Source organism: Lepidochelys olivacea (genome assembly GCF_965140295.1).
Source record: "Lepidochelys olivacea isolate rLepOli2 genome assembly, chromosome: 5".
In the NCBI taxonomy this organism is placed as follows: domain Eukaryota; kingdom Metazoa; phylum Chordata; order Testudines; family Cheloniidae; genus Lepidochelys; species Lepidochelys olivacea.
The window spans coordinates 128,281,655-128,306,098 of NC_140415.1; the positions used below are offsets into that span (position 1 = coordinate 128,281,655).

The following is a 24,444-nucleotide window of genomic DNA, read 5'->3' on the forward strand; positions in this document are numbered from 1 at the left end:
CATCATTGCCTGCTTCCAGCCTCCCCTCCATTCAGTGTGATTCCCCTGCCCAGGCTTAGCTGACCAGATGTAGCCTCTGTTCAGTCTCCTCAGAACTCAACATGGTTCTGGTTCTCGCTCTGGTTCTCCACTACATTGGAGCTTGAATACTCATATGCAAAGGGGCATCATGGAGCTACAGCTGGTGTGAATGAGTGCAGAGTTCTGATTTTGCACGTGGTGTCATTTCCTTGATGTGCCAGGCAGCGGACAAGCAGATCAGAATTGTTCACCTGGCTGTTTTGTGCTTTTTTGGAAGGCACCAATATTGAGGCTCATTGATTTAAACCTGCAGTGAAGTCAGATCTTCGGCTGGTGTGAACAAGGTTAACTCTGCTGGCTTCCATGGAGCTTTGCTGATTCACACCAGCTGAGGATCTGGCCCTAGACATGTTGCTAAAGAATTGTTCTGTGTGGAGTGATTAAGCTGGTTAAATCGAACTTGCATGTCAGAATAAGGGTAAGAGAAGGATAGTGGGTATGAGATACATGAGGAGACATCACAGACAGCCAATCAGGAACTTTAATTTATTAGCAACCTTCTCAATTTATTTCACAACTGGATTTAAAATGTCACACTGACTTCAACGCAGTAGGGCCTTTCTAAATAATTGCTACAACTAACACACTGACTGTTTCATTTTTCTGATTGTTTTTACGAAATGGAAGTAGTAAACAACCATTGAGGGGAAAAATATGAGCCCCATGCAGTCTAGATATTCTTATTGTGGGTCTGACATCACATCTGAAAACTCAATTTTTAAATAGCTTCCTAATATATCACATGGATTTATTCCAAGGAAACTTTCCTGTTACAGCTAGTGCAATATAAAAAGGACTCTTAGCACCAATACAAAATAATAAATCATCTGCTACCTGAACAATTCAGTTAAGTGAGTGGATCAATAGGAATGTTCTAGGAAAGAGAACTATGCACGGATTTATAATGTTCACTTATGGCACAGATACCACTGAAATTAGCTATGGGGTCACGGACGTGTGCTTTTTCTACACAACGAGGCAGCCTGACAGTATATGCAGGCTTCTGCTTTCCAGAGAAAAAATAAAGAATGTTTTAAAAAATTACGAAATTATAAATGTGTTTAAATCTAGCAAAAAAATATGCTACCAACCTCCCGTGTGTCTACAACTGCATGACAGTTGCTGTGTGGCACATACTTGAAACTGGGTGACAGCAGTGGGCTTAGAGTTCCTCTCTTCCTGCTCTACAAGTGCAAGCTTCTTCCATGTCACTGAAAGGAGAATCTCCTACAACTTGCAGTAAGAGCGAGTCTTCATTCTTAGCTGTATTGGGTATACGGCACACCCAGTGAAGCAGTTTGGTTTGCCTCCGGTAGAGGCCAGTGCCATTTCACTGCTGTACTGTTAACTTAGCACAATAACTCAAGGTCAAAAGTGGTGTGTGTTGCTTTTTTTAACCAGTTTACCATTTTGCACTTTGGCATCACATGCATTGTTGTGCCCCGAGGAAGTCAAGCCTGAGCCAATATGAGCTGACTTGATAAAACAAGAATTCGCCTGCAAAGAGCTTTGTGCATGTACATATTTCAAATACTCGTCAGAAAGAGCTTCTGTAACCTGAAAGGCTGATTCCAGAGGAGAAGTTCTCTTGGCAACAAAGTCTGTAGGGATACCTGAATCGTAAAGGGTGTTTACATTGCCAGCAAGACCGGTGTCAAGACGGATGAGTCTGAAATAGATTGGACAGCTGAGGTTAAGATGACCTGTGACAATCAGATTACTGCTGGAGCAATTGTCTGACCTAGGGGCTAGAGCCCCTTGAGGGTTCTGTTCCTGGCTCTGCCTCTGGCCTGTTGGATAACCTTGGGCAAGTCACCACCCCACCCCGTGCCTCAGTTTCCCTAGCTGTAAGAAGAGAATGACACTGGCCACCTTTGTAAAGCGCTTTGGGATCTACTGATGATAAGTGCTATGTGAGATCTAGGTATTATTATTTTTATTTTATTTTATTTTAATTTTATTTTATTATTACTGTTGAATCAGATCAAATGATGGATTATGACAGGGGGGCTGGGTCTCCTGCCCCTTTGTAATGGCTCAGTATGCTGGAAGCTCTGCAAAGGTTTCCCCTGGAGTTTCCCATCATTCCAGCGAGGAAGCAGGGGTGGAATACAAATGCTAGAGATCCCAAGGTATCATCAGACCATCCCATGCACAGAGGTCCTGTGTCTGCACACCAGTTCTGGAGACCGGGTGCTCTCCCTATATCTTTGGGGCCTTCCCTGAATGGGATCCACACTGGGCACGGGAAAGCAAACACAACCCAAAGCTGTTACCCCCAGGTAAATACCACAGGGCTCGTAGGCAGGGCAATGAGAACCATATTATCTACCCTCATCCTTCCCCCTTCCTCCTCATGGATCCCATCACCTATGGGGCTCCCCGCTGCATAGGGGGACAAGGAGAGGCAGATGGACTCCTCCCCTTCCTATTCAGAGGTTGGGAGATCTGTAGGTAAAGAGCCCTCGACTCAGATCAGGGACACAACCTGCCCCATTGTTATCACATGCACTTGCTGGCTTCCCACAGCATCCCACAGTAATGCTAATTACCATTGAACATCTGGATGCTGAAGCAACTTCTCAAGGAGGGTCTGAGTTTAATCTGGCCATTGGAAATTGCCCCATGTGTTGAAGGTCTCGCTGTTTGTTTGATAGAGTGCTCAGTCAGGACCTGATCCAATGGAAAGACTCCAGCAGCCTTCGGGTCTGATCCAAAATAACCATTCCAACAATTCAGCCCAGGTTCCTTCTCTTGCAATACAATCAGACGAGGAGGAATCCGAATACAACTCCCTGCTTTTGTGGCTCTGGAGAATATTGTATCCATTCTTCTTCTCAATGTGTCATGGATTCTCACAGGTATGCATGTAGCAACAGCTTCTGAAAAGAGAGCAATGATGAATGAATGAAAGAGAGAGAGATTGTGATATTACACCAGTGTAGCAGAGAGATGAATTTCTTTCCATGGCATGTGGCTGAAAAGGTGGCTATTTGTGTAATGGATTCAAATGGTCCAGCCACTTTTAATGGAATGCACTTTTCTTTATCCTTTTCCTAATGGCCAAGCACAGGAGGGGAAGTTAAAATGTTCTGCAAATCTCCAAAATCTTTCTGTCTGCTATGATTCAGAAAAGGAACAAATGTACTTCTCCCCAACTTGATTAACAGAAGGCCGATGAATACCTGAAAAGCTCGTTACAATCATTCCGAAATAGCTAAATGGGAAGAGGAAAGAAAATCTATGCTAAAAAAATCTCTCCAGTCTCTTTTTCTCGTAAGCTGGAGGCAGAGGTTTGCTTTTATCAATGCGGTGACCTGAGATTTTTGGGCCAACAAACAGAGTTGAAATGAGAAACTTTTGTTTCCCAAAAGTGCAGAGAAGGATGCTAAAAGTGCTCATTTAAACCTCAAAGCGGACCTCTTCTGCACCTTCCAGTCCCCGCACAGCCATCATTATCTGAGCCAAATGACTCAAATCCAGGATCTCTCATTTAGCTATGCAAATCAGCTTGCTTTTTATTTGTTTTAGCACACCAATGGCTCTAGGTGGCAGGGTGGCCACCATCAAATCTACGTTGAAAATGCAGTGTGAACTACTAACCCTGTTTTTGTTCTGTAACAATCAGAAGACTTTGGAATGGGAAGGGAAAGCTATTTAGGATGCTAGGATTTTACATGGAAACTCTGGACCATGTAAAGCATTTTGGCAAAGCTGGAAGTGGAGGGAACAGGGACAATTAGAATCTGACCTGAATTCAGAGGTCTTCTGTGGGTGATACTTCCTGCAGGGCTTAGTCCCCCGCCCTGGCTTTGTAATGCATGGATCTGGCTCTGGCTCACAGTTGCTGGGTGGCAGTGTGGAAGCGTTGCTCACCTTGAGCTTTGCAGACCTGGGTTTTAGTTCTCCAGCTCCCTGCAACATCCAGCCTAGGTGATGAATTCAGATTGTCCAGAATCTAAGCTTTAACTGACTCATGAACTGAGTTTCTAGCCCTCATGGACTTCAGAGAGAACCTTCCAAAGGCACGGGATATCACTGTCCCCTATGAATCTGATTGGAGGGTCAACTTCAAAGCCCATCTGCAGTGTCAAGATGAACTACTTAATCACTGGTCATGTCAATGGATGGAATGGGGAGTAGAAAATGGCAGTGAAGACAGCCGGGTTGAGAATTGGGGTTTATTGCCAGAAAAAGGACAGAAAAGACTTTACAAAATGGGGAAGGGAGAGAGAAACAGAAGAGAGGATGGGGAAGGAAGAGAAACAAAAGGTCAGAGATAGCAGTGGCCTAAAGGGGGTAGCAGTGCTGAATGATGCCTGCAGATAACACAAGAAACGGGGTTACCCAATGACAATAATAGGCAGCTGTTTTAAAACAAACATAAGGAAGGATTTCTTCACACAATGCAGAGTGAACCTGTGGAACTCACTGGTGAGGAAAGTTGTGAAGGCTGAAAGTATAATTAGGTTAAAAAAATAATTAGATAAGTTCATGGGGGATAGTTCCATCAATGGCTACTAGCCAAGATGGTCAGGGATGCAACCCCATTCTCTGGGTGTCCCTAAACCTATGATTGCCAGAAGCTGGGTCTGCACAAGAGGGAATGGATTATTCAATAATTGCCCTGTTCTGTTCCTTCCATCTGGAGCACCTGGCATTGGCCACTGTTGGGAGACAAGATACTGGGATAGATGGACCATTGATCTAACCCAATATAGGCATTCTTATGATGAATGCAGCAAAAAGACACTGAACAAATAGGTTTAGACCCAGATTCCTAAAGATATTTGGGTGCTTAACTCCCATTGGAACAAGGCTCCTAACTACCTTTGAGGATCTAGGCTTCATTACTACAAAAGGTCTTGCTCTCTCTTTAATCTCTTTTTAACCATCCCACTGCCATCAGTGGACATCTTACTGTGTGCTCTGGGGAGCAGCTGGTCGTGAATTCAGACTGCAGCCTAAGGGCCATACATAAACACAGAATTCAGCTGTCTTCTTCAAATGAGTTTGCAGCCCTGCTCCAGGCTGTGTGTTGGCAGTGCAGAGAGGGAGTTTTGGCCGGAGACATTTCAGCTGTGAAGAGGATCGCTGAGGAGCAGGGACAGAAAATTAAGGCTGCCATTTTTCAGTAAGTGTCATGCAATAGTGGGCCCATAAAGGATGTCACATCTGGCTTGAGTTTTGAATTCCCTTTGTGGTTTTCCTCTTTTCAGAAAGAATAATAGCCCTTCACAGAGACCTGTACTGCACCTAGGAGACTAGAGTGGTCTCTTCAGAACTCCTGTGGTTCCTCAAGGGAGGTTTTAGTTGGCATCAGCTACATTCACATTAGGGAGGCCTCACTAGGATGCTGGTATTATTTATCTGATAAATGATAATGGTTCCTCTGGAGCCATTAGGTCCTAATGGGTAAATACATATCTGAGTTTGCATAGAGTGCGTCTTTGGAAAACACGCATTACTTACCTGATGGACTGGTAAATCTATATTTACGACTTCAATCAAAAGGAGATTTTTGATTAAGTAGGCCTGCCTCTTGTTTAGCTCCCTCTTCCCATTCACTCAATCGATGATAGTGACAAGGGGGCTAATATGGCTGCTAAAAAACCGGCTCAAATTCCCGTTTTGCTACCCCACTGAAGCCAACAGAGGGGCGAGAGAGGTGGATTTAGGCCACTACGTTTAAATCTTAAAACTTCTCACAAGGGGTTTATTTTGCAGAAGGATGTGGCCGTTCGCAGAGAAACGGGTTCCTACATAGAACACTCGTGATAATTTCTGTTTGGTTTCTAAAAGCTCTGCTCCACTTTACTGACAAGTGGCCTGAAAACTGTGTCTTAATACACTAATTTGGACTAAATGGCTCCAGCACTGGGTCCAAGCCCATAACACCTTTCTCCATGAGTGGTTTCAGTGGGATTACTCATGGAATTAGGTGCTACTCAAACTGACTAAGGAATTAGAAGCTACCACATTTGTCCATAGGTCTCAAAGCAGTTTACAAAGGAAGTAAGCATCACGATCCCTGTTTTATCAATGGGGAAACTGAGGCACAGAGCTGGGAAGTGATGTACCCAAGATCACACTGTGGGCTGATTACAGAGCTGGGTGTAGAAAGCAGGTCTCCTGATGCCCATTCCAGTGCTCTATCCACTAGATCACACCACCTCCTTATATGCCTGTAAAAGAACACCTGAACATTTGCAGTATTGAGCAGTAATCTTCTAATGTAAAATTACTGGAAATACATTTTAATCTGAAATGTGTCGTACTTGAGGTCTTCTATGCCAAGTTTCAACCTCACGTTAACATTTTCAAGATTTATATTTTAGCCCCCTGAAAACCAGTTATGACACTACAAGCTAAAATGCATTGCATTTCAGGAGTGCAGCATTCTAAAAGATCTGCAGGTTTCATGCTGGAATCATCTGCAGAAACCGCCATTTTTTTATCTATTTAGTTATTCAAACTATAGTAGCACCTAGAGGCCTTGATTAAATCTGGGCTGTCTTGGGCTAGGTGCTGACGTAGAGTGAATAACAGCCCCTGTCCCAAAGAGACTGCATTCTAGAAGACGAGATGTGACAGGCAGGTAAGACAAACGAGCAGGCTGTGGGGAAGGAAGACAAAATAACTATAACAACTGCATGTTGCCATCTAGACTGGCGACACACACGGTTCGGAGATGTGGGTGACCCCATCGATAACTGAGAAATCCTTCCTCGAGCTCCTTGAGCGGTTGTAATGATAGGTCCATGGGGCCTTTGACCTGCAGTGCAAAGGGATGAGGTTCACATGGTCTCTAGTGAAAGCAGGAAAGTTCCCATAGCAAGGAGCTGGAGCTGCTGGAGGGCGGCCTTTGGAGCTCAGAGCTCAATCTGTAAGCCAGCCTAGCTCATGTGGCTGAGGCATGATACTGGAGGTCATTCATTACAGAAACGTTTGAATGCCTTCACATTAACCAGAAGGGGGAAAACCCCTTGTACTCATTTATAAACAGATCACGAATTCCCTTTCACAAGCGCCTGAATAGCCCATGAACAGGTGCTTTAGGCTATTTGGCTCTGAATTTTTTAAAAAATCTTTTGGAATAAAGCCATCAGTGAGCATAGGAGCATCCCCCTCAACTCTCAGGCAAGGGCTGTAGCCATTAAATTCAGCTCTCTCTCTCTCTTTCCTGGCTATACTGAAGCTGTGTGAGTAATTTCAAATGGATGGGGAAGTTACAGGTGCCTTGGCATCATGTATGGACTAATGCAGAGATGTTGGCTTTTCAGTCATGGCGGTTTTGCTGACTTTGCCCCTCCAAAGCTACTCCCCTGGTGTAGCTGGGTCACAGGGACGGAGGAGCTGAGGATTAAGGTCAGGCTTGACAAAGCCCTGGCTGGGATGATTTAATTGGGGATTGGTCCTGCTTTGAGCAGGGGGTTGGACTAGATGACCTCCTGAGGTCCCTTCCAACCCTGATATTCTATGATTCTAATGTTGAAATGTAGTGTCGTGCCTTGCTCAAGTCTTGGCCTGAATGGCATGCATGTAATCATCACATGTAGTCAGCACCACTAGGAGGCCCTCGTGAATTGCAGGAGAGTTTAGATGAAAACTAACACCAGAAAAGAAGGGCCAAATGCAAAAGTTCAGACTGGGAGAGTGTAGCAGATCGCTGACTCACCAGTGCAGCACCTACTGCTGGTCAGTCCGGGAATTAACGTATCCAGCTCAGGAGCGCCTTCCTCTGGCGAGTTTCTCCCTGCCCTTACCTGTCCCTCTGCAGTCCCTTTATCTCCACCACGTGTAGGCCCCATGTCCCTCCTGGACCATGGTGCCCCTTACCTTGGGGTTCTGCCCCTTACCCAGGGAACTCCACTCCCCTGAGCCAATCTGGCCTCAGTGACCCCCTGCCAGACCTCATCTAGCCCCTTTACTCAGAGGCAAACTGCAGTCTGCAATGGCTACCCATCATTGGCTAGGAGGTTGGAGCTGCTGCCTTTCCCTGCAGCCCCAGTACCTCCTTAGGCCTCAGCCTGGGAGGTCGCCAGGCCTGACTTCCCCAGCTCAGCCTGCCCCTTCCAGAGCACTGCTCTTTTGAAGAGTACCCTGTGCTCCCAGGCAGCCCAGTCCTTCCCACCCCAAGGCTGGAGTGAGACTGCCTGCCTCCTAGCTCACAGCCCTGTTTATACCAGCCCTACTGGGCCCGGATTGGCTGCTACCTGCCTTCCGCTGATTGGCTCCTCGGGGCAGCTCTTGCCCAGAGCTGGTTTTAACCCCTTTCTCCCTGGAGCAGGGTGCTTGCCCCGCTACAGAGAGAAACCTACGAGTAGGAATGGGTCACAGAAGCTACACCTACACTGCGAGCTGGTGGTGTGATACCTCTGCCTGTCTAGACACACTCACGCTGGCTCTCATGGAACTAGCGTGCGTATACATAGCAATGTCACCCCAGTAACAGCAGTGGAGGCCCGGCTGAGCCGTGCTGAGTATAAACCCTGCCGGAAACCAGCGGGTATGTACTTGGCATGGTGAAGCTGCGCCTTTGCTGTCGCTCCCGACGCTCCCGTGGCTATCCAGCTATTTATACTCATGCCAGCTCGGTGAGCCCCGCACGAGCACATCTACACAAGCAAAGGAACCGAACCCCTACCCTGCAGTGGAGATGCTTAACTAGAGACTGAGAAAGATAATAGGAGCAGAGAGAAAAGAAATATAGAGAGGCAGGGACTTCCTGGGTCACTCAGTCCAGTTCCCTGATACCCCAGGCAAGCCGCTCGGAAATTTATCCTGCTCCATCTTAAAGCCAGGTAAGTTGATTGCCCCCACTACTTCTATTGGAGCTGTTCCAAAACCTGCCTCCTCTGATGGTTAAAAACTTTCTTCTAATTGCCAGCCTCAATGTATTCAAGGCCAACCTAGCCCAATTTCTTCTTGTGCCAAGATTGTTTTTTAGATTAAATAGCTTTTCTTCCTCCCTGGGGTTTACCCCCAGGATGGATCCCCTCTCAGCCTTCAGTTTTGCTGAACTAAAGAAGCCCAGCTTTTCTTACCGTCCTAAAGGAGACCTAGATGGGTTGCAAGAGAATGTAGATGAAAAATAACACCATAAAAAAGACCAAATATAAAGGTTCAGATCAGGGAAAAACTTAGAAGTGGGAATGTGTCACAAAGACCGGGAACAAATAGGAGCACAGGGAAGAGAAACGAAACATGATCAGAAAGGGGAGAAAACAAAGACTCCTCCGTCTCTCGCTGCCTCTCATGCCACTGGAATAAAGCAAGAGAGAAGGGCACATCTGACAGTGCAATGCCTCTCTCTGTGATTTTCCGATGGGCCCAGAACATGAACTCCTTCCATGGCCTCCGTGGGCATTGCATATATAATTAAGTAACTGAGACACACACTGTGGTTTGCTTTATTTTAAATGGTCAGTTGCTCTGATGACCATTAATAACATAGAATCACAGAATCGTAGGACTAGAACGGACCTCAAGAGGTCACCTAGTCCAGTCCCCTGCACTCACGGCAGGACCACGTAATAACTAGACCATTCCTGACAGATGTTTGTTTAACCTGTTCTTAAAAACCTCCAATGATGGAGATTCCACAACGTCCCTAAACAATTTGTTCCAGTGCTTAACCACACTGACAGGAAGTTTTTCCTTATGTCCAACCTAAACTTCCCTTTCTGCAATTTAAGCCCATTGCTTCTTGTCATATCCTCAGAGGTTAATGAGAATAATTTTTCACCCTCCTCCTTGTGACAACCTTTTAACTGTTATCATGTCCCCACTCAGTCTTCTCTCTTCCAGACTAAACAAACCCATCTTTTTCAATCTTCCCTCATAGGTCATTTTTTCTAGACCTTAAATCATTTTTGTTGCTCTTCTCTGGACTTTCTCCAATTTGTCCACATCTTTCCTGAAATGTGGTGCCCAGAACTGGACACAATATTCCAGCGGAGGCCTTATCAGCGTGGAGTAGAGTAGAAGAACTACTTCTCATGTCTTGCTCACAACACTGCTTCTAAAACATCCAAGAATGATGTTTGCTTTCTTTTTGCAAGTGTTACACTGTTGACTCATATTTAGCTTGTGATCCATTATGATCCCCAGATCCCTTTCTGCAGTACTCCTTCCCGGGCAGTGATTTTCCGTTTTGTATGTGTGCAACTGGGTATGGATCACTTGATGATTACCTGTTCTGTTCATTCCCTCTGGGACACCTGGCATTGGCCACTGTTGGAAGACAGGATACTGGGCTAGATGGACCTTTGGTCTGACCCAGTATGGCCGTTCTTATGTACTTATGTTAACTGATTGTTCCTTCTTAAATGTAGTACTTTGTATTTGTTCTTATAGAATTTCATCCTATTTACTTCAGACCATTTCTCCAGTTTGTCCAGATCATTTTGAATTTTAATCCTATCCTCCAAAGCACTTGTAAGCCCTCCCAGCAGGGTATCATTCAAGTAATTTTTAACATGTTCTTTCCCTATTTTATCCTCTGATCCTGCCTCTTTTTCAGTGGTGTTCACTATGTTAGACAATAGCTCGCTATTAACCTTTTGGTGAAAACTGAAACAAAAAAGTCATTTAGTACTTCTGCCATTTCCACATTTTCTGTTATTGTCTCCCTCCCCCCCATCGAGTAATGGGCCTACTCCTTCCTTGGTCTTTCTCTTGTCCTAATGTATTTGTAGAATGTTTTCTTGTTACCCTTTATGTTTCTAGCTAGTTGAATCTCATTTTGTGCCTTGCCCTTTCTAATTTTGTCCCTACATACTTGTGGTGTTTGTTTATATTCATCCTTTGTAATTTGATCTAGTTTCCACTATTTGTAGGACGCTTTTTTGAGTTTCAGATCATTAAAGATCTCCTAGTTAAGCCAGGGTGGTCTCTTGCCATACTTCCTATCTTTCCTATGCAGTGAGATAGTTTGCTATTTTGCCCTTAATAATGTCTTTTTGAAAAACTGCCAATTCTCTTGAATTGTTTTTTCCCCTAGACATGCTTCCCATAGGATCTTACCTACCAACTCCCTGAGTTTGCTATAGTCTGCCTTCTTGAAATCCATTATCTTTATTGTGCTGTTTTCCTTCCTACCATTCTTTAGAGTCGTGAACATGGATAGCTATGCATACAAAGAGGATGAGAATGAAGTCTCACGTTATAAGGCACCTACTGAAGGGTCAAGAAGGGACTTTCCTCTCTATGGCACTGTCAACTGATACATACATTCCTGGGTTTGGAAAGGAGATTTTGTTTTGTTTTGTTTTTGCCTTAATCTGGAGCACTCTGGTGCTAGAGGTGGGACACTTGACTAAAAGGACCAGTGGCCTTACAGTGCATGGCTAATCCTACATTTTGTTTAATGAAGTCAAAGCTAATGAGAAGCAAGTGTTGCCACAGACAGAGAAGCTGTGAAGGATACATGCACTCAGAAGAGCAAGAGGGAGACATGAGGTCATCTGCTCAGAGGACACATACAAAGCTTTCTTCTCCATCATCAAGATGAAATGGCAAAATACTAACCAGGAGACTAGGCAGATGAGGGAATATCTTTTATTTGACCAACTTCTGTTGGTGAGAGAGACAAGCTTTAGAGCTTACACAGAGCTCTTCTTCAGGATTAGGAAAGATACTCAGAGTGTCACAGCTAAATGCAAGGTGGAACAGATTGTTTAGCATATGTAGTTAACACATAGATGTTGCTGTTAAATTTCTTGTCAACAGAAGTTGGTCCAATAAAAGATATTGCCTCACCCGCCTTGTCTCTCTAATATTCTGGGACCAACAGGGTTATGACACCACTGCATATGGCAAAATACTGTCTGTTTCCTTATTTAAAATGGATCCCTGTTGTCTCATGAATTAGATCAGTCAGAAAACAAGAATCCCGTCTGCCATCCCCAAAGATCACAAAACCTCGGCAATCCCTGCCATGAGAAGTTGAGACATGAGGCTGATGTTGTTTAGCTGTGTGATGCCTCCACACAAAATCAGACTAAGGAAGCCAGTTCTTCCTGTCTGATCTCTGCTGAGGAGAGAAAATGCAATGAAATATGGGAATTGACAGCAAACAAAACGTGTCTCCTCATAACACAAAGAATAAGAAATTTTAGAGATAGAAAAGATCTCTTTAGGTCACCGAGCCCATCCTGCAGAGACCAATTCAGGACAGTTCCCTTAACAGGATAGTCTCATCTGCTTTTTTCAAGCTTGCTTGTTAAGTATCTCAAGACCACTACCTTATCCCACAGTCCTAATAGATCTCACTGACTGAAGTTTTTCCTCCTATTCAATCTAAATGTTGCCACAGGAGACAAACGTAACAGTATTTTCCACTTATATGAGAGAGCCAATTTCTATGGCAATTTCATTAGAAAACACGGTGAGTCTGGAAATCTGTGGATGTCAAACTTCATTTACAAGGAATCATTTATGAAAATCAGCTACTGCAGCAAGGAAAGAAGCTGCAATTTTTTTCAAACCACGAAATCCGTGCGTCAGATCTGGTTGATTTACCCCACCTGTGGATCTGGCCCTATATTTATTTTTTCTGGTTTAATGTTTTGATTTAGAATGTCTGAAACTTGCTAACAAGTATTAATGAATAAGGTTTTGTGATATCTACACACACACGTACCTCACATGTGTTTGGAGGTAGAAGGGAAGTCCCTTGTGAGGATGTGGTGTCCATCATTGCCAATGCAAATGTACCACGTGGGCATTAGGGTGTGGCTGAAGAGGTGTCTCATAACATGTTATTTCCTTGCTTTCAATGGTTTGTGTTGGGAGACATTGTCATACTTAAACCAGATTAGTCTCTTTAAAGCAAATAAATTTATGGGGTCTGTATCCAGACCTAGATTTATACCTGTGCCTAGATGCAGAAATAGATTTGCTGGTTAGCAAAGTTGTTGGCTATGTCAAATGATGAGTTACTAGATCTCTACTATTGGTTGAATCTTGCTCATCTTACACTAGTAGCCCTGTTGATCTCAGGTGAACAAGGCAAGGGGGTCAGAGGTCTATGTTTTCATTTATTCCTGAGAATTAAAGGGGGGGTGGTGGAAAATTGTCACATACATTTTTGCCAGGCAACTGAGAATAGCATTATGTACAGAAGTGTCTCGTTGGCTTGGTAACAGAGAAACTTGGTGTCACTACAGTCAGAAAGAATTGTTTGGAGGCATTTGTGGAATTTATCGGTAACTTGGCAAGATATAAAAGCCAGGAATGAAAGTAATCTGATAAGAAAACATAACTGATTCCTCTGCATATTTTTCTTGTTTAGTGGCATCTGCATAAGAAAGCCCTTTGTGAAGTCTCAAAATAAATATGGCCTTGGCTTTCCTGCCAAACGAGCAAGTGGTAAATGAAGACTTCTCCTTCCCCACTCCCTAAGAAAACAGTTCCCATAATTATTGCTACAGACTTTTTCAGTAGCTTCAGCTTCCTGGTATTGAATTAATCCTTGTTAAAGATACTGTGTGACTAAATGGGAAGACACTAATGAAACGGAGAACAACTTTTATCCACAATACAAGAAATGTAACACTGTAGCCTTGAAGAAGAAAAGTCTCTCTGGGGTGGTATGTAAAAAGCTGGCTTAGATGTGAAATCAAGCTGAGTCAGTATAGAAGGAGGGCAGTTCTGAAGAGACGTTGCAAAGAGAAGTGACCCTTTGACTTCTCCAGGCCCTCTCCTTCGAAGTACGCTAAGATTAGCTTCAGGAGTTCAGATGATTAGATCAAAATCATGCTGTGACTCAGAAACTCAGAGACATCAGGTTGATCCTTCTGTTAGTTCTAAATAAGGCTCTGATACAAATAGAATGATCAAAAAGTCAGTTCTTAGGCTCTCTATAGTGTAAAGCACAGCAAAATGTTAACATCTTTTGTGGATCTTAATGTTTATGGCTCTAGATGATAGCACATTCAGAAAGTAGCTCATTGACATTTCATAACTTGAAGATAAAATTTTCAGACATTGACTCTGAAAATTTGGTCAGAATGTTATGAAATATCTATGAGCTACTCTCAGAATGTCTACCAGCCAGAGCCATATGTTGCACCCTTAGAATCTCCTTGCCATATAAACCTCACAAAGGCACAAGCAAATTGTCATCGGGGGGTACTTCTGCAAGCCGTTTTCAGATGGGAAAATGCAAACAAGTCTTTCTGCACATTCAGATGTAAGCTCTATGCATTCACCTTGTGCCCACACAAGCACTGCTGGCACAAATCACTCTTCACTGACAAGGTGTACCTTCTAATCCATGCCATTTATACTGTATGGAAATTTCCAGGTTTCTTTGCTTAGAACATTATTTCTAACATATTTCTGCTACCTTCTCCCCTTACAGATCTCCTCAAAACCCATCATTTGCCATAGTCCACCCACCAAGTCCCCGAAGCATAAATATGTCAGTAAAATTTTTAGGAAATTAACCTGGGCCCTTATTCAGCAAGTTAGTCCAGCAGGTACCCAACTTTAAGCACAAGAACTGCATTGGCTTCAGTAGGATTACTGATGTGCTCAAAGTTAGGCATATGTGGGGGTACCTTGCTGAATCATGGTGCCTGAGCGAAAGTCCATTGCAGCCAATGAAAAGACTCCCCTTGACTTTTGGGTCAGGCCCCTGATGCCTTGCCACCTTACTTTATGAAATCATCCCCTAACCAAATCTTGTCTCATGCTATTTTCCCCAGTTATCGTTCTCAAGGCAGATCCTTAGGGCAGGAATAGCATCGCTATGCAGTTATGGTGTGTGACATATAAGAAGTCAGACTAGATCATTGCTTGGTTCCACCTGGCTTTAAAATCTATTGATGTTCTGCATCTTCCCATGGTGCTATATATAGCAATTAAATAATGAGTTAAAGCAGCCCACTGAATTACAGCTAGGTAGGAAAAATGGTTTATATCGAGCTGCTTCATAAGCGATGATACAACACGATGATGCTCGGACAATGAATATTAATCCCAATACGAAAAAAATGTCAGTATGATGCATCACAGGAAGTCCCAGGGGACAATGACTAAAGAGCCCAACGTCAACGATTTTACTGGGCAGTGACCACTCAGAGGCCTACTTCTTTTGGCTTTTAAACATGACTCAGAGTAAGGAATTCTAGGGTCACACAAATGGGAGATGAGAATTGTTCCCCCAGAGAAGCATGGATGATGTCATAGAGTTTAAGGCCAGAAGGAACCACCAGATCATCCAGTCTGACCCCTCTACATCACAGGCCACCAACACCACCCAGCACTCACATACTAACGCAACAACCAAAATAAGACCAAAGTATCACAGCCCATGAGAGACTAGACTTTTATGTGCCACAGGCAGAGAATAGGAGAGACTGAGGGTAAGGGACTGACTAAGTGAGATATACCCAGATAATCCTTGCAAGCGATCCACACTTCATGTTGCAGAGGAAGGCAAAATCCCCCAAGGTCCCTGCTAATCTGACTTGAGGGAAAATTCCTTCCCATCGCCACATATGGCGATTGTGTTAGACCCTGAGCCCCTGAGCAAGAACCAGCCAGCCAAGCACCTGAGAGAGAGAGAATGCTTGGTGTCAACTCATAGCCATGGCCCACCCAGTGTCTCATCTCCAGCCGTGGTCATCCCTGATGCTTCAGAACAAGGAGACCAAAAGCCCCCAGATTACATTGTGGGGGAAGGAAATCCCTTCCTGACCCCCTTCAGGTAGCAGGCTGAAGCCCTGAAGCATAAGCTTTAGAAACATAGTTCATTAAATCAGATTCTCTTCCCTGCTGTGACTGGTTTGCCTGTCTCTGTAGCACAAAGAGGCCAGAGAATGGCTGCATATTATTTATTAATTATTATTATTATTTTATTTATTATTATCATCAGGCCTAGGATGCCTAGTCATGGACCAGGACCTGTTGTGCTATCCCCAGCTGGAGATTCCCGTATCACATGGGATTCCTGGTGGGAAAAGCATGAGAATAACCAGTTCCAACCCCACCCTTCCCCTGCAGATTCAATATACAGATTCAACCAGCAGGGTCTTACTTTCTTTCCGTAGAAGCTTCAGAAGGCTAGAGGGAAGAACTGTCTACTGTTTCCTCCTGCCTGTTACTGTAATTGCAAGTCTCAGTTGAATGTAAATTAATTCTTAGGAGTCCTGTCACTGAACTGCTAAAAAACCCAGCTAAAAGCTGCTATCCAGTGGCCAATAATGGTGAAAACTGAACATTTGGAGGAGGAATAAAAGAGACATAAAAAAGTGCTTCCACACCAAAATACAAGTTAAAATGTAACATGACATTGCAGCTTTTTGTAATACATTACATTCCCATCAATTAACAATGGGATCACAGTGTAATATTCAGAGCAATTAGAGAACGGCTTTGAATTCTCTGATGAGTTAAAAGACTCAACAAGAACCCTGGGAACTAGGTTTCCTTTCTTCAAGGTGCCCTTTACACTGAATGATTTTAGAATTAAATATCTACAGGATTCAAAAAGTCAGCCATGCCTAGTTCAGGGGGGAAAAAGAGGATGTCTAGTCTATTTCATATATAACATGCCAGGTTGTGGCTGCATTATGACATAATGCTGGCATACAAAGCAATGCTTAAAGGCAATAGCCCTATCACTTTTTCTGTTGCAGAATTCAGCTTCCTGAGTAACTAGTTCACTGTGGTCCAGGCAGCTCCAGCTGGAGATAAACTAAGGGCAGATAACCTGGTAGTGCACTGAATCTAAAACAGTGTGGTTACCAGTGGAAATATTTCTGGGGAAATCAAGCTACTAAATATATATCACAATGGATTGTGAATGTATAGGCACAGGAGGGCTGCTTCAGAAGTTCACTGTATAATCAGCCCTGTGTATGCCATCTGTGTATACCTACCCTCCTAAGTTCTAGCAAGCCAGACGGCCCTGTTTGAGTCTCAGTTGGCCACCCGCTTTTTGGCTTTGGACTCCATCAGACATGCAGCTCAGGACCCCCAAGTTGTCAGGCATGAGAAAGGAAGGACTTCCTTATACCCTCTTCCACCCTGCTCAGGAGAAGACAGAATGTAGCATACATGAGTTAAAAGATAAGATTCATTCTGTCTCAATAGAATGCACAGGTCTGTCAGTGTTCATGGCAAACGCTGGGCAGGAACGTGTCATGCAGAATGCTAGGGGGGAAAAGGACCGCCAGAAAAAAAAATCCCTGTAAACAATGAGAGTGTACGGGACTAAAAACCGCTTGTTCATCATTATTTTCCCTCATACAATTAGAACCACATGTAATAACCAGCTAAAAAACTACACAGTTCTCAGCTTTCATGGACAGGAATGGTGAAACAATGCACTCTTTGGATGAGATTTGGGAGAACACTCAGTGTAAGCTAGACACTTTTGCTTACCGTGCTGGCAAAAGTCGAAGCCCAGCGGAATCTAAAATAGGCAGAGAAGAAATGTGCAGGAAGAAATCAAAAGATCTCAAAAATATTCCTACAGTTACTAAGTCATTCTGCTGTGCCTGAGAACCTTCTTATAGGTTTTGATTTAGAACAAAAACCTTTGAGATGCTGCCCAATTTGTCCTCCATTTCTGAACCAAGCTGATCATGAATTGTTCTGTAATTTGTTGAAAGATTTCATAGCTAGGACAAGTACCTTCCATTCTTATCCAAATAATCAATTGATAGAAGAGTTTGCCATAAAGGACCATAAAAGCTGATTCTCCTACTTCACCCAGGACTGGAGGGCAAGATATCGAGGTGCTATCAGTGTCTGTGCATGAACTTTGTCACTTTCATATCGTGTAGCGCTAGGTCAGGCTTTTATTATGTTCTCCGCATACACAAAGAAAACATGAGATGGTCAAGTTCAGGATCCTGACGCAAGGAAGAAAGGAAAGCTGCAGAATACGGACCCTGGACTTCAGAAAAGCAGGCTTTGACTCCCTCAGGGAACTGATGGGCAAGATCCCCTGGGAGAATAACATGAGGGGGAAAGGAGTCCAGGAGAGCTGGCTGTATTTTAAAGAATCCTTATTGAGGTTACAGGGACAAACCATCCCGATGTGTAGAAAGAATAGTAAATATGGCAGGCGACCAGCTTGGCTTAACAGTGAAATCCTTGCTGATCTTAAATACAGAAAAGAAGCTTACAAGAAGTGGAAGATTGGACAAATGACCAGGGATGAGTATAAAAATATTGCTTGGGCATGCAGGAATGAAATCAGGAAGGCCAAATCACACCTGGAATTGCAGCTAGCAAGAGATGTTAAGAGTAACAAGAAGGGTTTCTTCAGGTATGTTAGCAATAAGAAGAAAGTCAAGAATAGTGTGGGCCCCTTACTGAATGAGGGAGGCAACCTAGTGAAAGAGGAGGTGGAAAAAGCTAATGTACTCAATGCTTTTTTTGCCTCTGTCTTCACAAACAAGGTCAGCTCCCAGACTACTGCACTGGGCAGCACAGCATGGGGAGGAGGTGACCAGCCCTCTGTGGAGAAAGAAGTGGTTCGGGACTATTTAGAAAAGCTGGACGTGCACAAGTCCATGGGGCTGGATGCGTTGCATCCAAGAGTGCTAAAGGAGTTGGCGGATGTGATAGCAGAGCCATTGGCCATTATCTTTGAAAACTCCTGGCGATTGGGGGAAGTCCCGGACGACTGGAAAAAGGCTAATGTAGTGCCCATCTTTAAAAAAGGGAAGAAGGAGGATCCTGGGAACTACAGGCCAGTCAGCCTCACCTCAGTCCCTGCAAAAATCATGGAGCAGGTCCTCAAGGCATCAATTCTGAAGCACTTAGAGGAGAGGAAAGTGATCAGGCAAAGTCAGCATGGATTCACCAAGGGCAAGTCATGCCTGACTAATCTAATTGCCTTCTATGATGAGATAACTGGTTCTATGGATGAAGGGAAAGCAGTGGACATGTGGTTCCTTGACTTGAGCAAAGCTTTTGACACTGTCTGCCACAGTATTCTTGCCAGCAAGTTACAAAAGTATGGGCTGGATGAATGGACTCTAAGGTGGATAGAAAGCTGGCTAGATTGTCGGGCTCAACGGGTAGTGATCAATAGCTCCATGTCTAGCTGGCAGCCGGTATCAAGTGGAGTGCCCCAAGGGTCGGTTCTGGGGCCAGTTTTGTTCAATATCTTCATAAATGATCTGGAGGATGGTGTGGATTGCACCCTCAGCAAGTTTGCAGATGACACTAAACTGGGAGGAGAGGTAGATACGCTGGAGGGTAGGAATAGTATACAGAGGGACCTAGACAAATTGGAGGATTGGGCCAAAAGAAATCTGATGAGGTTCAACAAGGACAAGTGCAGAGTCCTGCACTTAGGATGGAAGAATCCAATGCACCGCTACAGACTAGGGACTGAATGGCTCGGCAGCAGTTCTGCAGAAAAGGACCTAGGGGTTACAGTGGACAAGAAGCTGGATATGAGTCAACAGTGTGCCCTTGTTGCCAAGAAGGCCAATGGCATTTTGGGATGTATAAGTAGGGGCATTGCCAGCAGATTGAGGGATGTGATCGTTCCCCTTTATTCAACACTGGTGAGGCCTCATCTGGAGTACTGTGTCCAGTTTTGGGCCCCACACTACAAGAAGGATGTGGATAAATTGGAAAGAGTCCTGCGGAGGGCAACAAAAATGATTAGGGGACTGGAACACATGAGTTATGAGGAGAGGCTGAGGGGACTGGGGATGTTTAGTCTACGGAAGAGAAGAATGGGGGGGATTTGATTGCTGCTCTCAACTACCTGAGAGGTGGTTCCAGAGAGGATGGATCTAGACTGTTCTCAGTGGTAGCAGATGACAGAACTAGGAGTAATGGTCTCAAGTTGCAGTGGGGGAGATTTAGGTTGGATATTAGGAAAAACTTTTTCACTAGGAGGGTGGTGAAACACTAAAATGCGTTACCTAGGGAGGTAGTGGAATCTCCTTCTTTAGAAGTTTTTAAGGTCAGGCTTGACAAAGCCCTGGCTGGGATAATTTAATTGGGGATCGGTCCTGCTTTGAGGAGGGGGTTGGACTAGATGACCTCCTGAGGTCCCTTCCAACCCTGATATTCTATGATTCTATGAACTTAGATCAAAACATAAATACTCTGGCTGTAAGGTTGCCATATAACACAACTTCATTTCTTAGAAATCAGACTAACACATATGAGACAAAGACAGAGAGAGGAAAAAGGCTGCTCCCTAAAGCAGTGAGGCCCAACTCATCCCACTTTGTTTTAAGCTGGCTCTTACCAGACTCCTCTGATTGTACCCTTCACTCCAGAGCCCCCTCACTTGTGAGCAGGACCAGGAAACCCACTGCCGCACACATATTCTTAAAGTGATAGTTTGTAATTCCAACACAGTCCACAATATGCCACTGGGACTGGATTAGCACTTTACAGCCCACCCCAAGGAATCATAGAATCGTAGGACTGGAAGGGACCTTGAGAGGTCATCTAGTCCTGTCCCCTGCCCTCATGGCAGGAATAAGTATTATCTAGACCATCCACTATCTAGACCAAGGCAGGGTAAGCTTGTAGCAAGGAAGGGAACCAAAAAGTCACAGTCTGCTTCCTGCTCTCCCCTTGCTCCAGGGTGCGAGCACTTCTTGCTAGTGCAGATTTCTTCCCCCTCTGTGCCCATTTTGGAGCAGGGGCCAGGACACATTGAGAGGTGGTGCTTCTGTGCCTTGTGCCTGCCCATGCCCTGGTCCCCAGGGTAGAAGAGGAATGGGAGTCTGTCAGTGGCTGCTCTGCATGCCTGTATGGGTGCCTGCAATGCAGGTGAACCCGCAGTCTCCCTTACTCTCCTGGCAGCCTGTAGAGCCTGGGTCTGTGTGGTCAGATTGATCAGTGTAACTGTGGCATCGCTCAGTCCTGTTCATATCAGTGGGACTGTAATGAAGCATTGCAGCGAATACCCACCCGACAGACCCAAAGGATCAACACCGTGCCCATGGTTCTAGGTGCCTCCGGCCTTGTCTGTAAGTGGCCCAAGTGCAGCTATGGGGGGGCAGTGGGGTGCATGCGAGAAGCATGGCTGGGCAAGGGCCACACACAATAGTGGAAAGTTGGCTCCGGAGAGCACCAGGCCTGGGAGCCAGAGACCAAAAAGGGAGACGAGGAGTAGGCAGATTTGTGGCCCTGCCTGCCCCAGCATGTCCAGTAGGGCCGATGCAGTCTGTGCTATCCCAGGGTGGGGTGGAGCAGGTGCCCCCTGGACATAAGGAACAGCCCAGAGATGCTGTTGGCACAAATCTGTCCAGTACTGCTTCTAGGGAGGCCTTGCTCTGCCGAGTCCCCTGACCAGGGCCGTGGCCTCTCAGCCACTATCTAACCCTGCTCGTCTATAGCGTTACGGCGCTGGGGCTATGTATTAACTCACAACTGCTGCCAGCGTGCTCCTTCGGCTTGGGATACTAACCTCTGCATTCAGGATTTTCTCCTCTGCTCTTGTAGCGTTTCCCTTGCAACACCGGTTAAATTACAGCGCCACCAGCGCTCCGCACAGCAGGCTGGTTAACTGTCCTGCTGCAGCAGCACACACCCAAAGGTCAAGAGCCACTCGTGTTTACATCAACTAGGCACTTACGCGGCGCTCTCTGCATTCTCCTCAATGCTCCATCTCACTGCTGCTGGGTAACCACGTCAAACGGGTCAAACCCACAGTCACTGGCTGCAAGCTGGGGACTTGCAGAAGAGCTTGCCTGTGTATTTTTTGGCCTGTTTTGCTGTTTCCTTTGCTAAGTGTAGACCTTTTCCTGCCTCTGAGCTTGGCTCACCTCCCTGTGTCTGATGGAAAACCCTTTCCAAAGGCAGAGGAAGTGGGATGGGCTCATACTTTTAGCTAGTGAACATACAGGAACAGAAGTTTTGTAAAGGGACCACTTAGTGCAATGAAATCCCCTCTCTACTCACAGGACTGCAGGCCGGGACCTTGCTGCTTTATCCAGCTACCTCGGAGAGTTGGGGGAAAACTCCTACTGATGAAACAGGAAGTAAGGGAGGAGTGGAGCATGGCTCCATCCCAGAATACTCTGGGTAGCCCAATTAACCCCCATTATGGCCACTTTACTACAAGAAAGGGCTGGCTTGTATTCACCTGTCCCTTAATCGGTTCTTCCTAACATGCACGCTGTCTTCTTCTTGTATATTTTCTTTAGGGGCTACCAAAGACATGGGGAAGATGTTGGGAGGAGATGAAGAGAAAGATCCTGATGCCGCCAAGAAAGAAGAGGAACGACAGGAAGCCCTGAGGCAGGAAGAGGAGGAAAGGAAAGCCAAATATGCAAAGATGGAGGCTGAAAGAGAAGTGATGCGACAAGGCATTCGAGACAAGGTAGGTGTTGCTTTCAGAGCATGCTGTGCGAACCTATGTGTGCCCTTCCTAACAGGGAGCTGGTATTTTATGCTGATTATGGAATAACTATGGGACGAGTTTGTTGAGTGATCAGGAAACACCAGGTAAGTGCCTTGCTGCACTGAACTTTTAAGCCTGTATTCTTGCCCTGAGCCTTCTCCTGGCTAAACCTGCCTCATGTGTTGAAAAGTGTTGTGATGCCAGAATGGGAATTCTGGATGGATGGAGACGGATGGTCAGTACTTTGTACATTGCTCATTAATCAGTACAAAAATAACTGAAACATACCATGACCTTTCCCATCCCTACCCTTATGTCATTTGACTCTCCAAAGTCATATAGTTGATTTATACAAAATACCATCATCCAATGGTTTTTGTTCTAAGAAAGTCCAAATATCTCCTGCTATTCAATGCGTTGTTTCCAAGACTTCCTGAATGCTTATGAATGAAAAGGGACAACTCATCTCTACTTCCCATGTTTGTTAGCATGATTCTTGTCATGAGGAACCAGTTTGTCTGATAGAACAGTAAAACAAGAGAGATTCACTTAACATCTGCAAGAATTAAATATCAGGAAACATTGTTCTAGCCTTCTTTGCACTGATGTTAATGGGAAATCCAGGTGCAGAGCAACCATAGGGTTAGGCCTGACGAATAAAGTAACACAATAATTGTGAGGATTTTAAGCAAAGTTTAAAGGGTGATTGGGGAAAAAAAAAGTACAAATCCAAGCATTGCCAAGGAGATTGATGTAACTTAACATGATTGGAAACAGATGCGGCAGTGTATCAGCCCTTATGGCCCTGTGTGGAGGTGTAGAGCAATTCTGCTGACTCTCTGTGGTAACCAGATCAAGAGGGTCTCATTAGAACCAGATCCAAGATGTAAAAGTCTGAGTGGCTCTCAGAGGTGGGAGAAATAGCAGAAGGAACAGGAAGTCCTGCAGGGAGACATCCTTGAATTGAACAGACCTGAGAGGACTCTTGGACAATAGTCAGTGGAGGAGTCTGCAAGTATAGTCGTGCACAAGGGCTTTGTTACTTATGTTGCATGTCCAGAGGTAAAGGGTAACAGCAGATCCCAAGAAAGAAGGGGTTGAGTTTCAGACAAGATCTTATCACATGGTGGTGGGGACTGGGCCAATTCTCAGAATATATTCAGGTGACCAATGTGGGGATAGCATCAATCAGACTGGGGCTCTCGAGTGAGATGATGATGCTGACTGTCAGAATTGGTGCTTGACCTCCGAAAGAGACAAAGAGAGAATTTAAATCCTAGCACAAAACAGAAAGAATCGGGATCTAAAGGAAATGGTTATGGACCGTAATGTAGGCAGTCTGGTGTAGTAGTCCGAGCAGGAGTCAGGTCTAGTGGGCAGAGCAGCATCCAGGTTGTGAAACGAAGCCAATGGTTAGCACCAGAGTCAACTGTCGATTACCAGAGCCAAGGGTCAAGCCAGAGTCAGAACCAGGAATCGAAGCTGAGGGTTGGAACTAAGGTCAGATACCAAATGCCAGAGCCAAGGATCAGGCCAGAGTCAGGGTCCAAAGTCTGAGGCTGGGGTTGGAGCCAGGACTGGTAACTGATAGTTGGAAGCAAGGTGTAAGGGCAGGAGCTGGAGGAAAGGCAGGGATCAATCCCAGAGGAGGAGCATGTAAGGGGTGAGCCAGGAGCGGAGCAGGAATCAGGAACAGAGTAGAGTGCAAGAAGAAGGGTCCAATGTAACCACAACAGGAAGTCACCTTGTTGCTCAGACTAACTTCCTGTGCCTCCTTCTGTCTTAAATAGTGCAGCTGGACCAACTGGTGGAGCCGGGTGAGGCTCCAGTGGGTGGTACCTTGGCTGAAGCCCACTAGGTTTTGGCAGACATTAGAGGGGAGGCCAGAATACAGTGGCTGTCTGGGAACTCCCAGGCCTGGGTTAAAGATCTGGGGCATCCAAATTGGGTCGACAATTCCAAACAGATCATGAAGATTCAGGAAAGGGGATGCTCTATGAATAGATTGTTCTTGT

At 45.0% G+C, this 24,444-nt stretch overlaps 1 protein-coding gene and 1 long non-coding RNA gene across 2 annotated transcripts in view; one reads left to right on the plus strand and one right to left on the minus strand.

The window, feature by feature from the left end:
• Nucleotides 1-24,444, plus strand: part of CPLX1 (complexin 1) — a 215,318-nt gene that overhangs the window by 104,965 nt on the left and 85,909 nt on the right. The window contains exon 3 of the mRNA XM_084629748.1: nt 22,233-22,408. Within this exon, the coding sequence (XP_084485874.1) occupies nt 22,233-22,408 (176 nt within the window). The remainder of the gene's footprint in view (nt 1-22,232; nt 22,409-24,444) is intronic.
• The window catches only part of LOC311521412, a 29,268-nt gene continuing 5,408 nt past the window's right edge, over nt 585-24,444 (minus strand). The window contains exons 2-3 of the long non-coding RNA XR_014711893.1: nt 2,634-2,963; nt 585-1,750 (exon numbers count right to left, since the gene is read on the minus strand). This is a non-coding gene — a long non-coding RNA (uncharacterized lncRNA). The remainder of the gene's footprint in view (nt 1,751-2,633; nt 2,964-24,444) is intronic.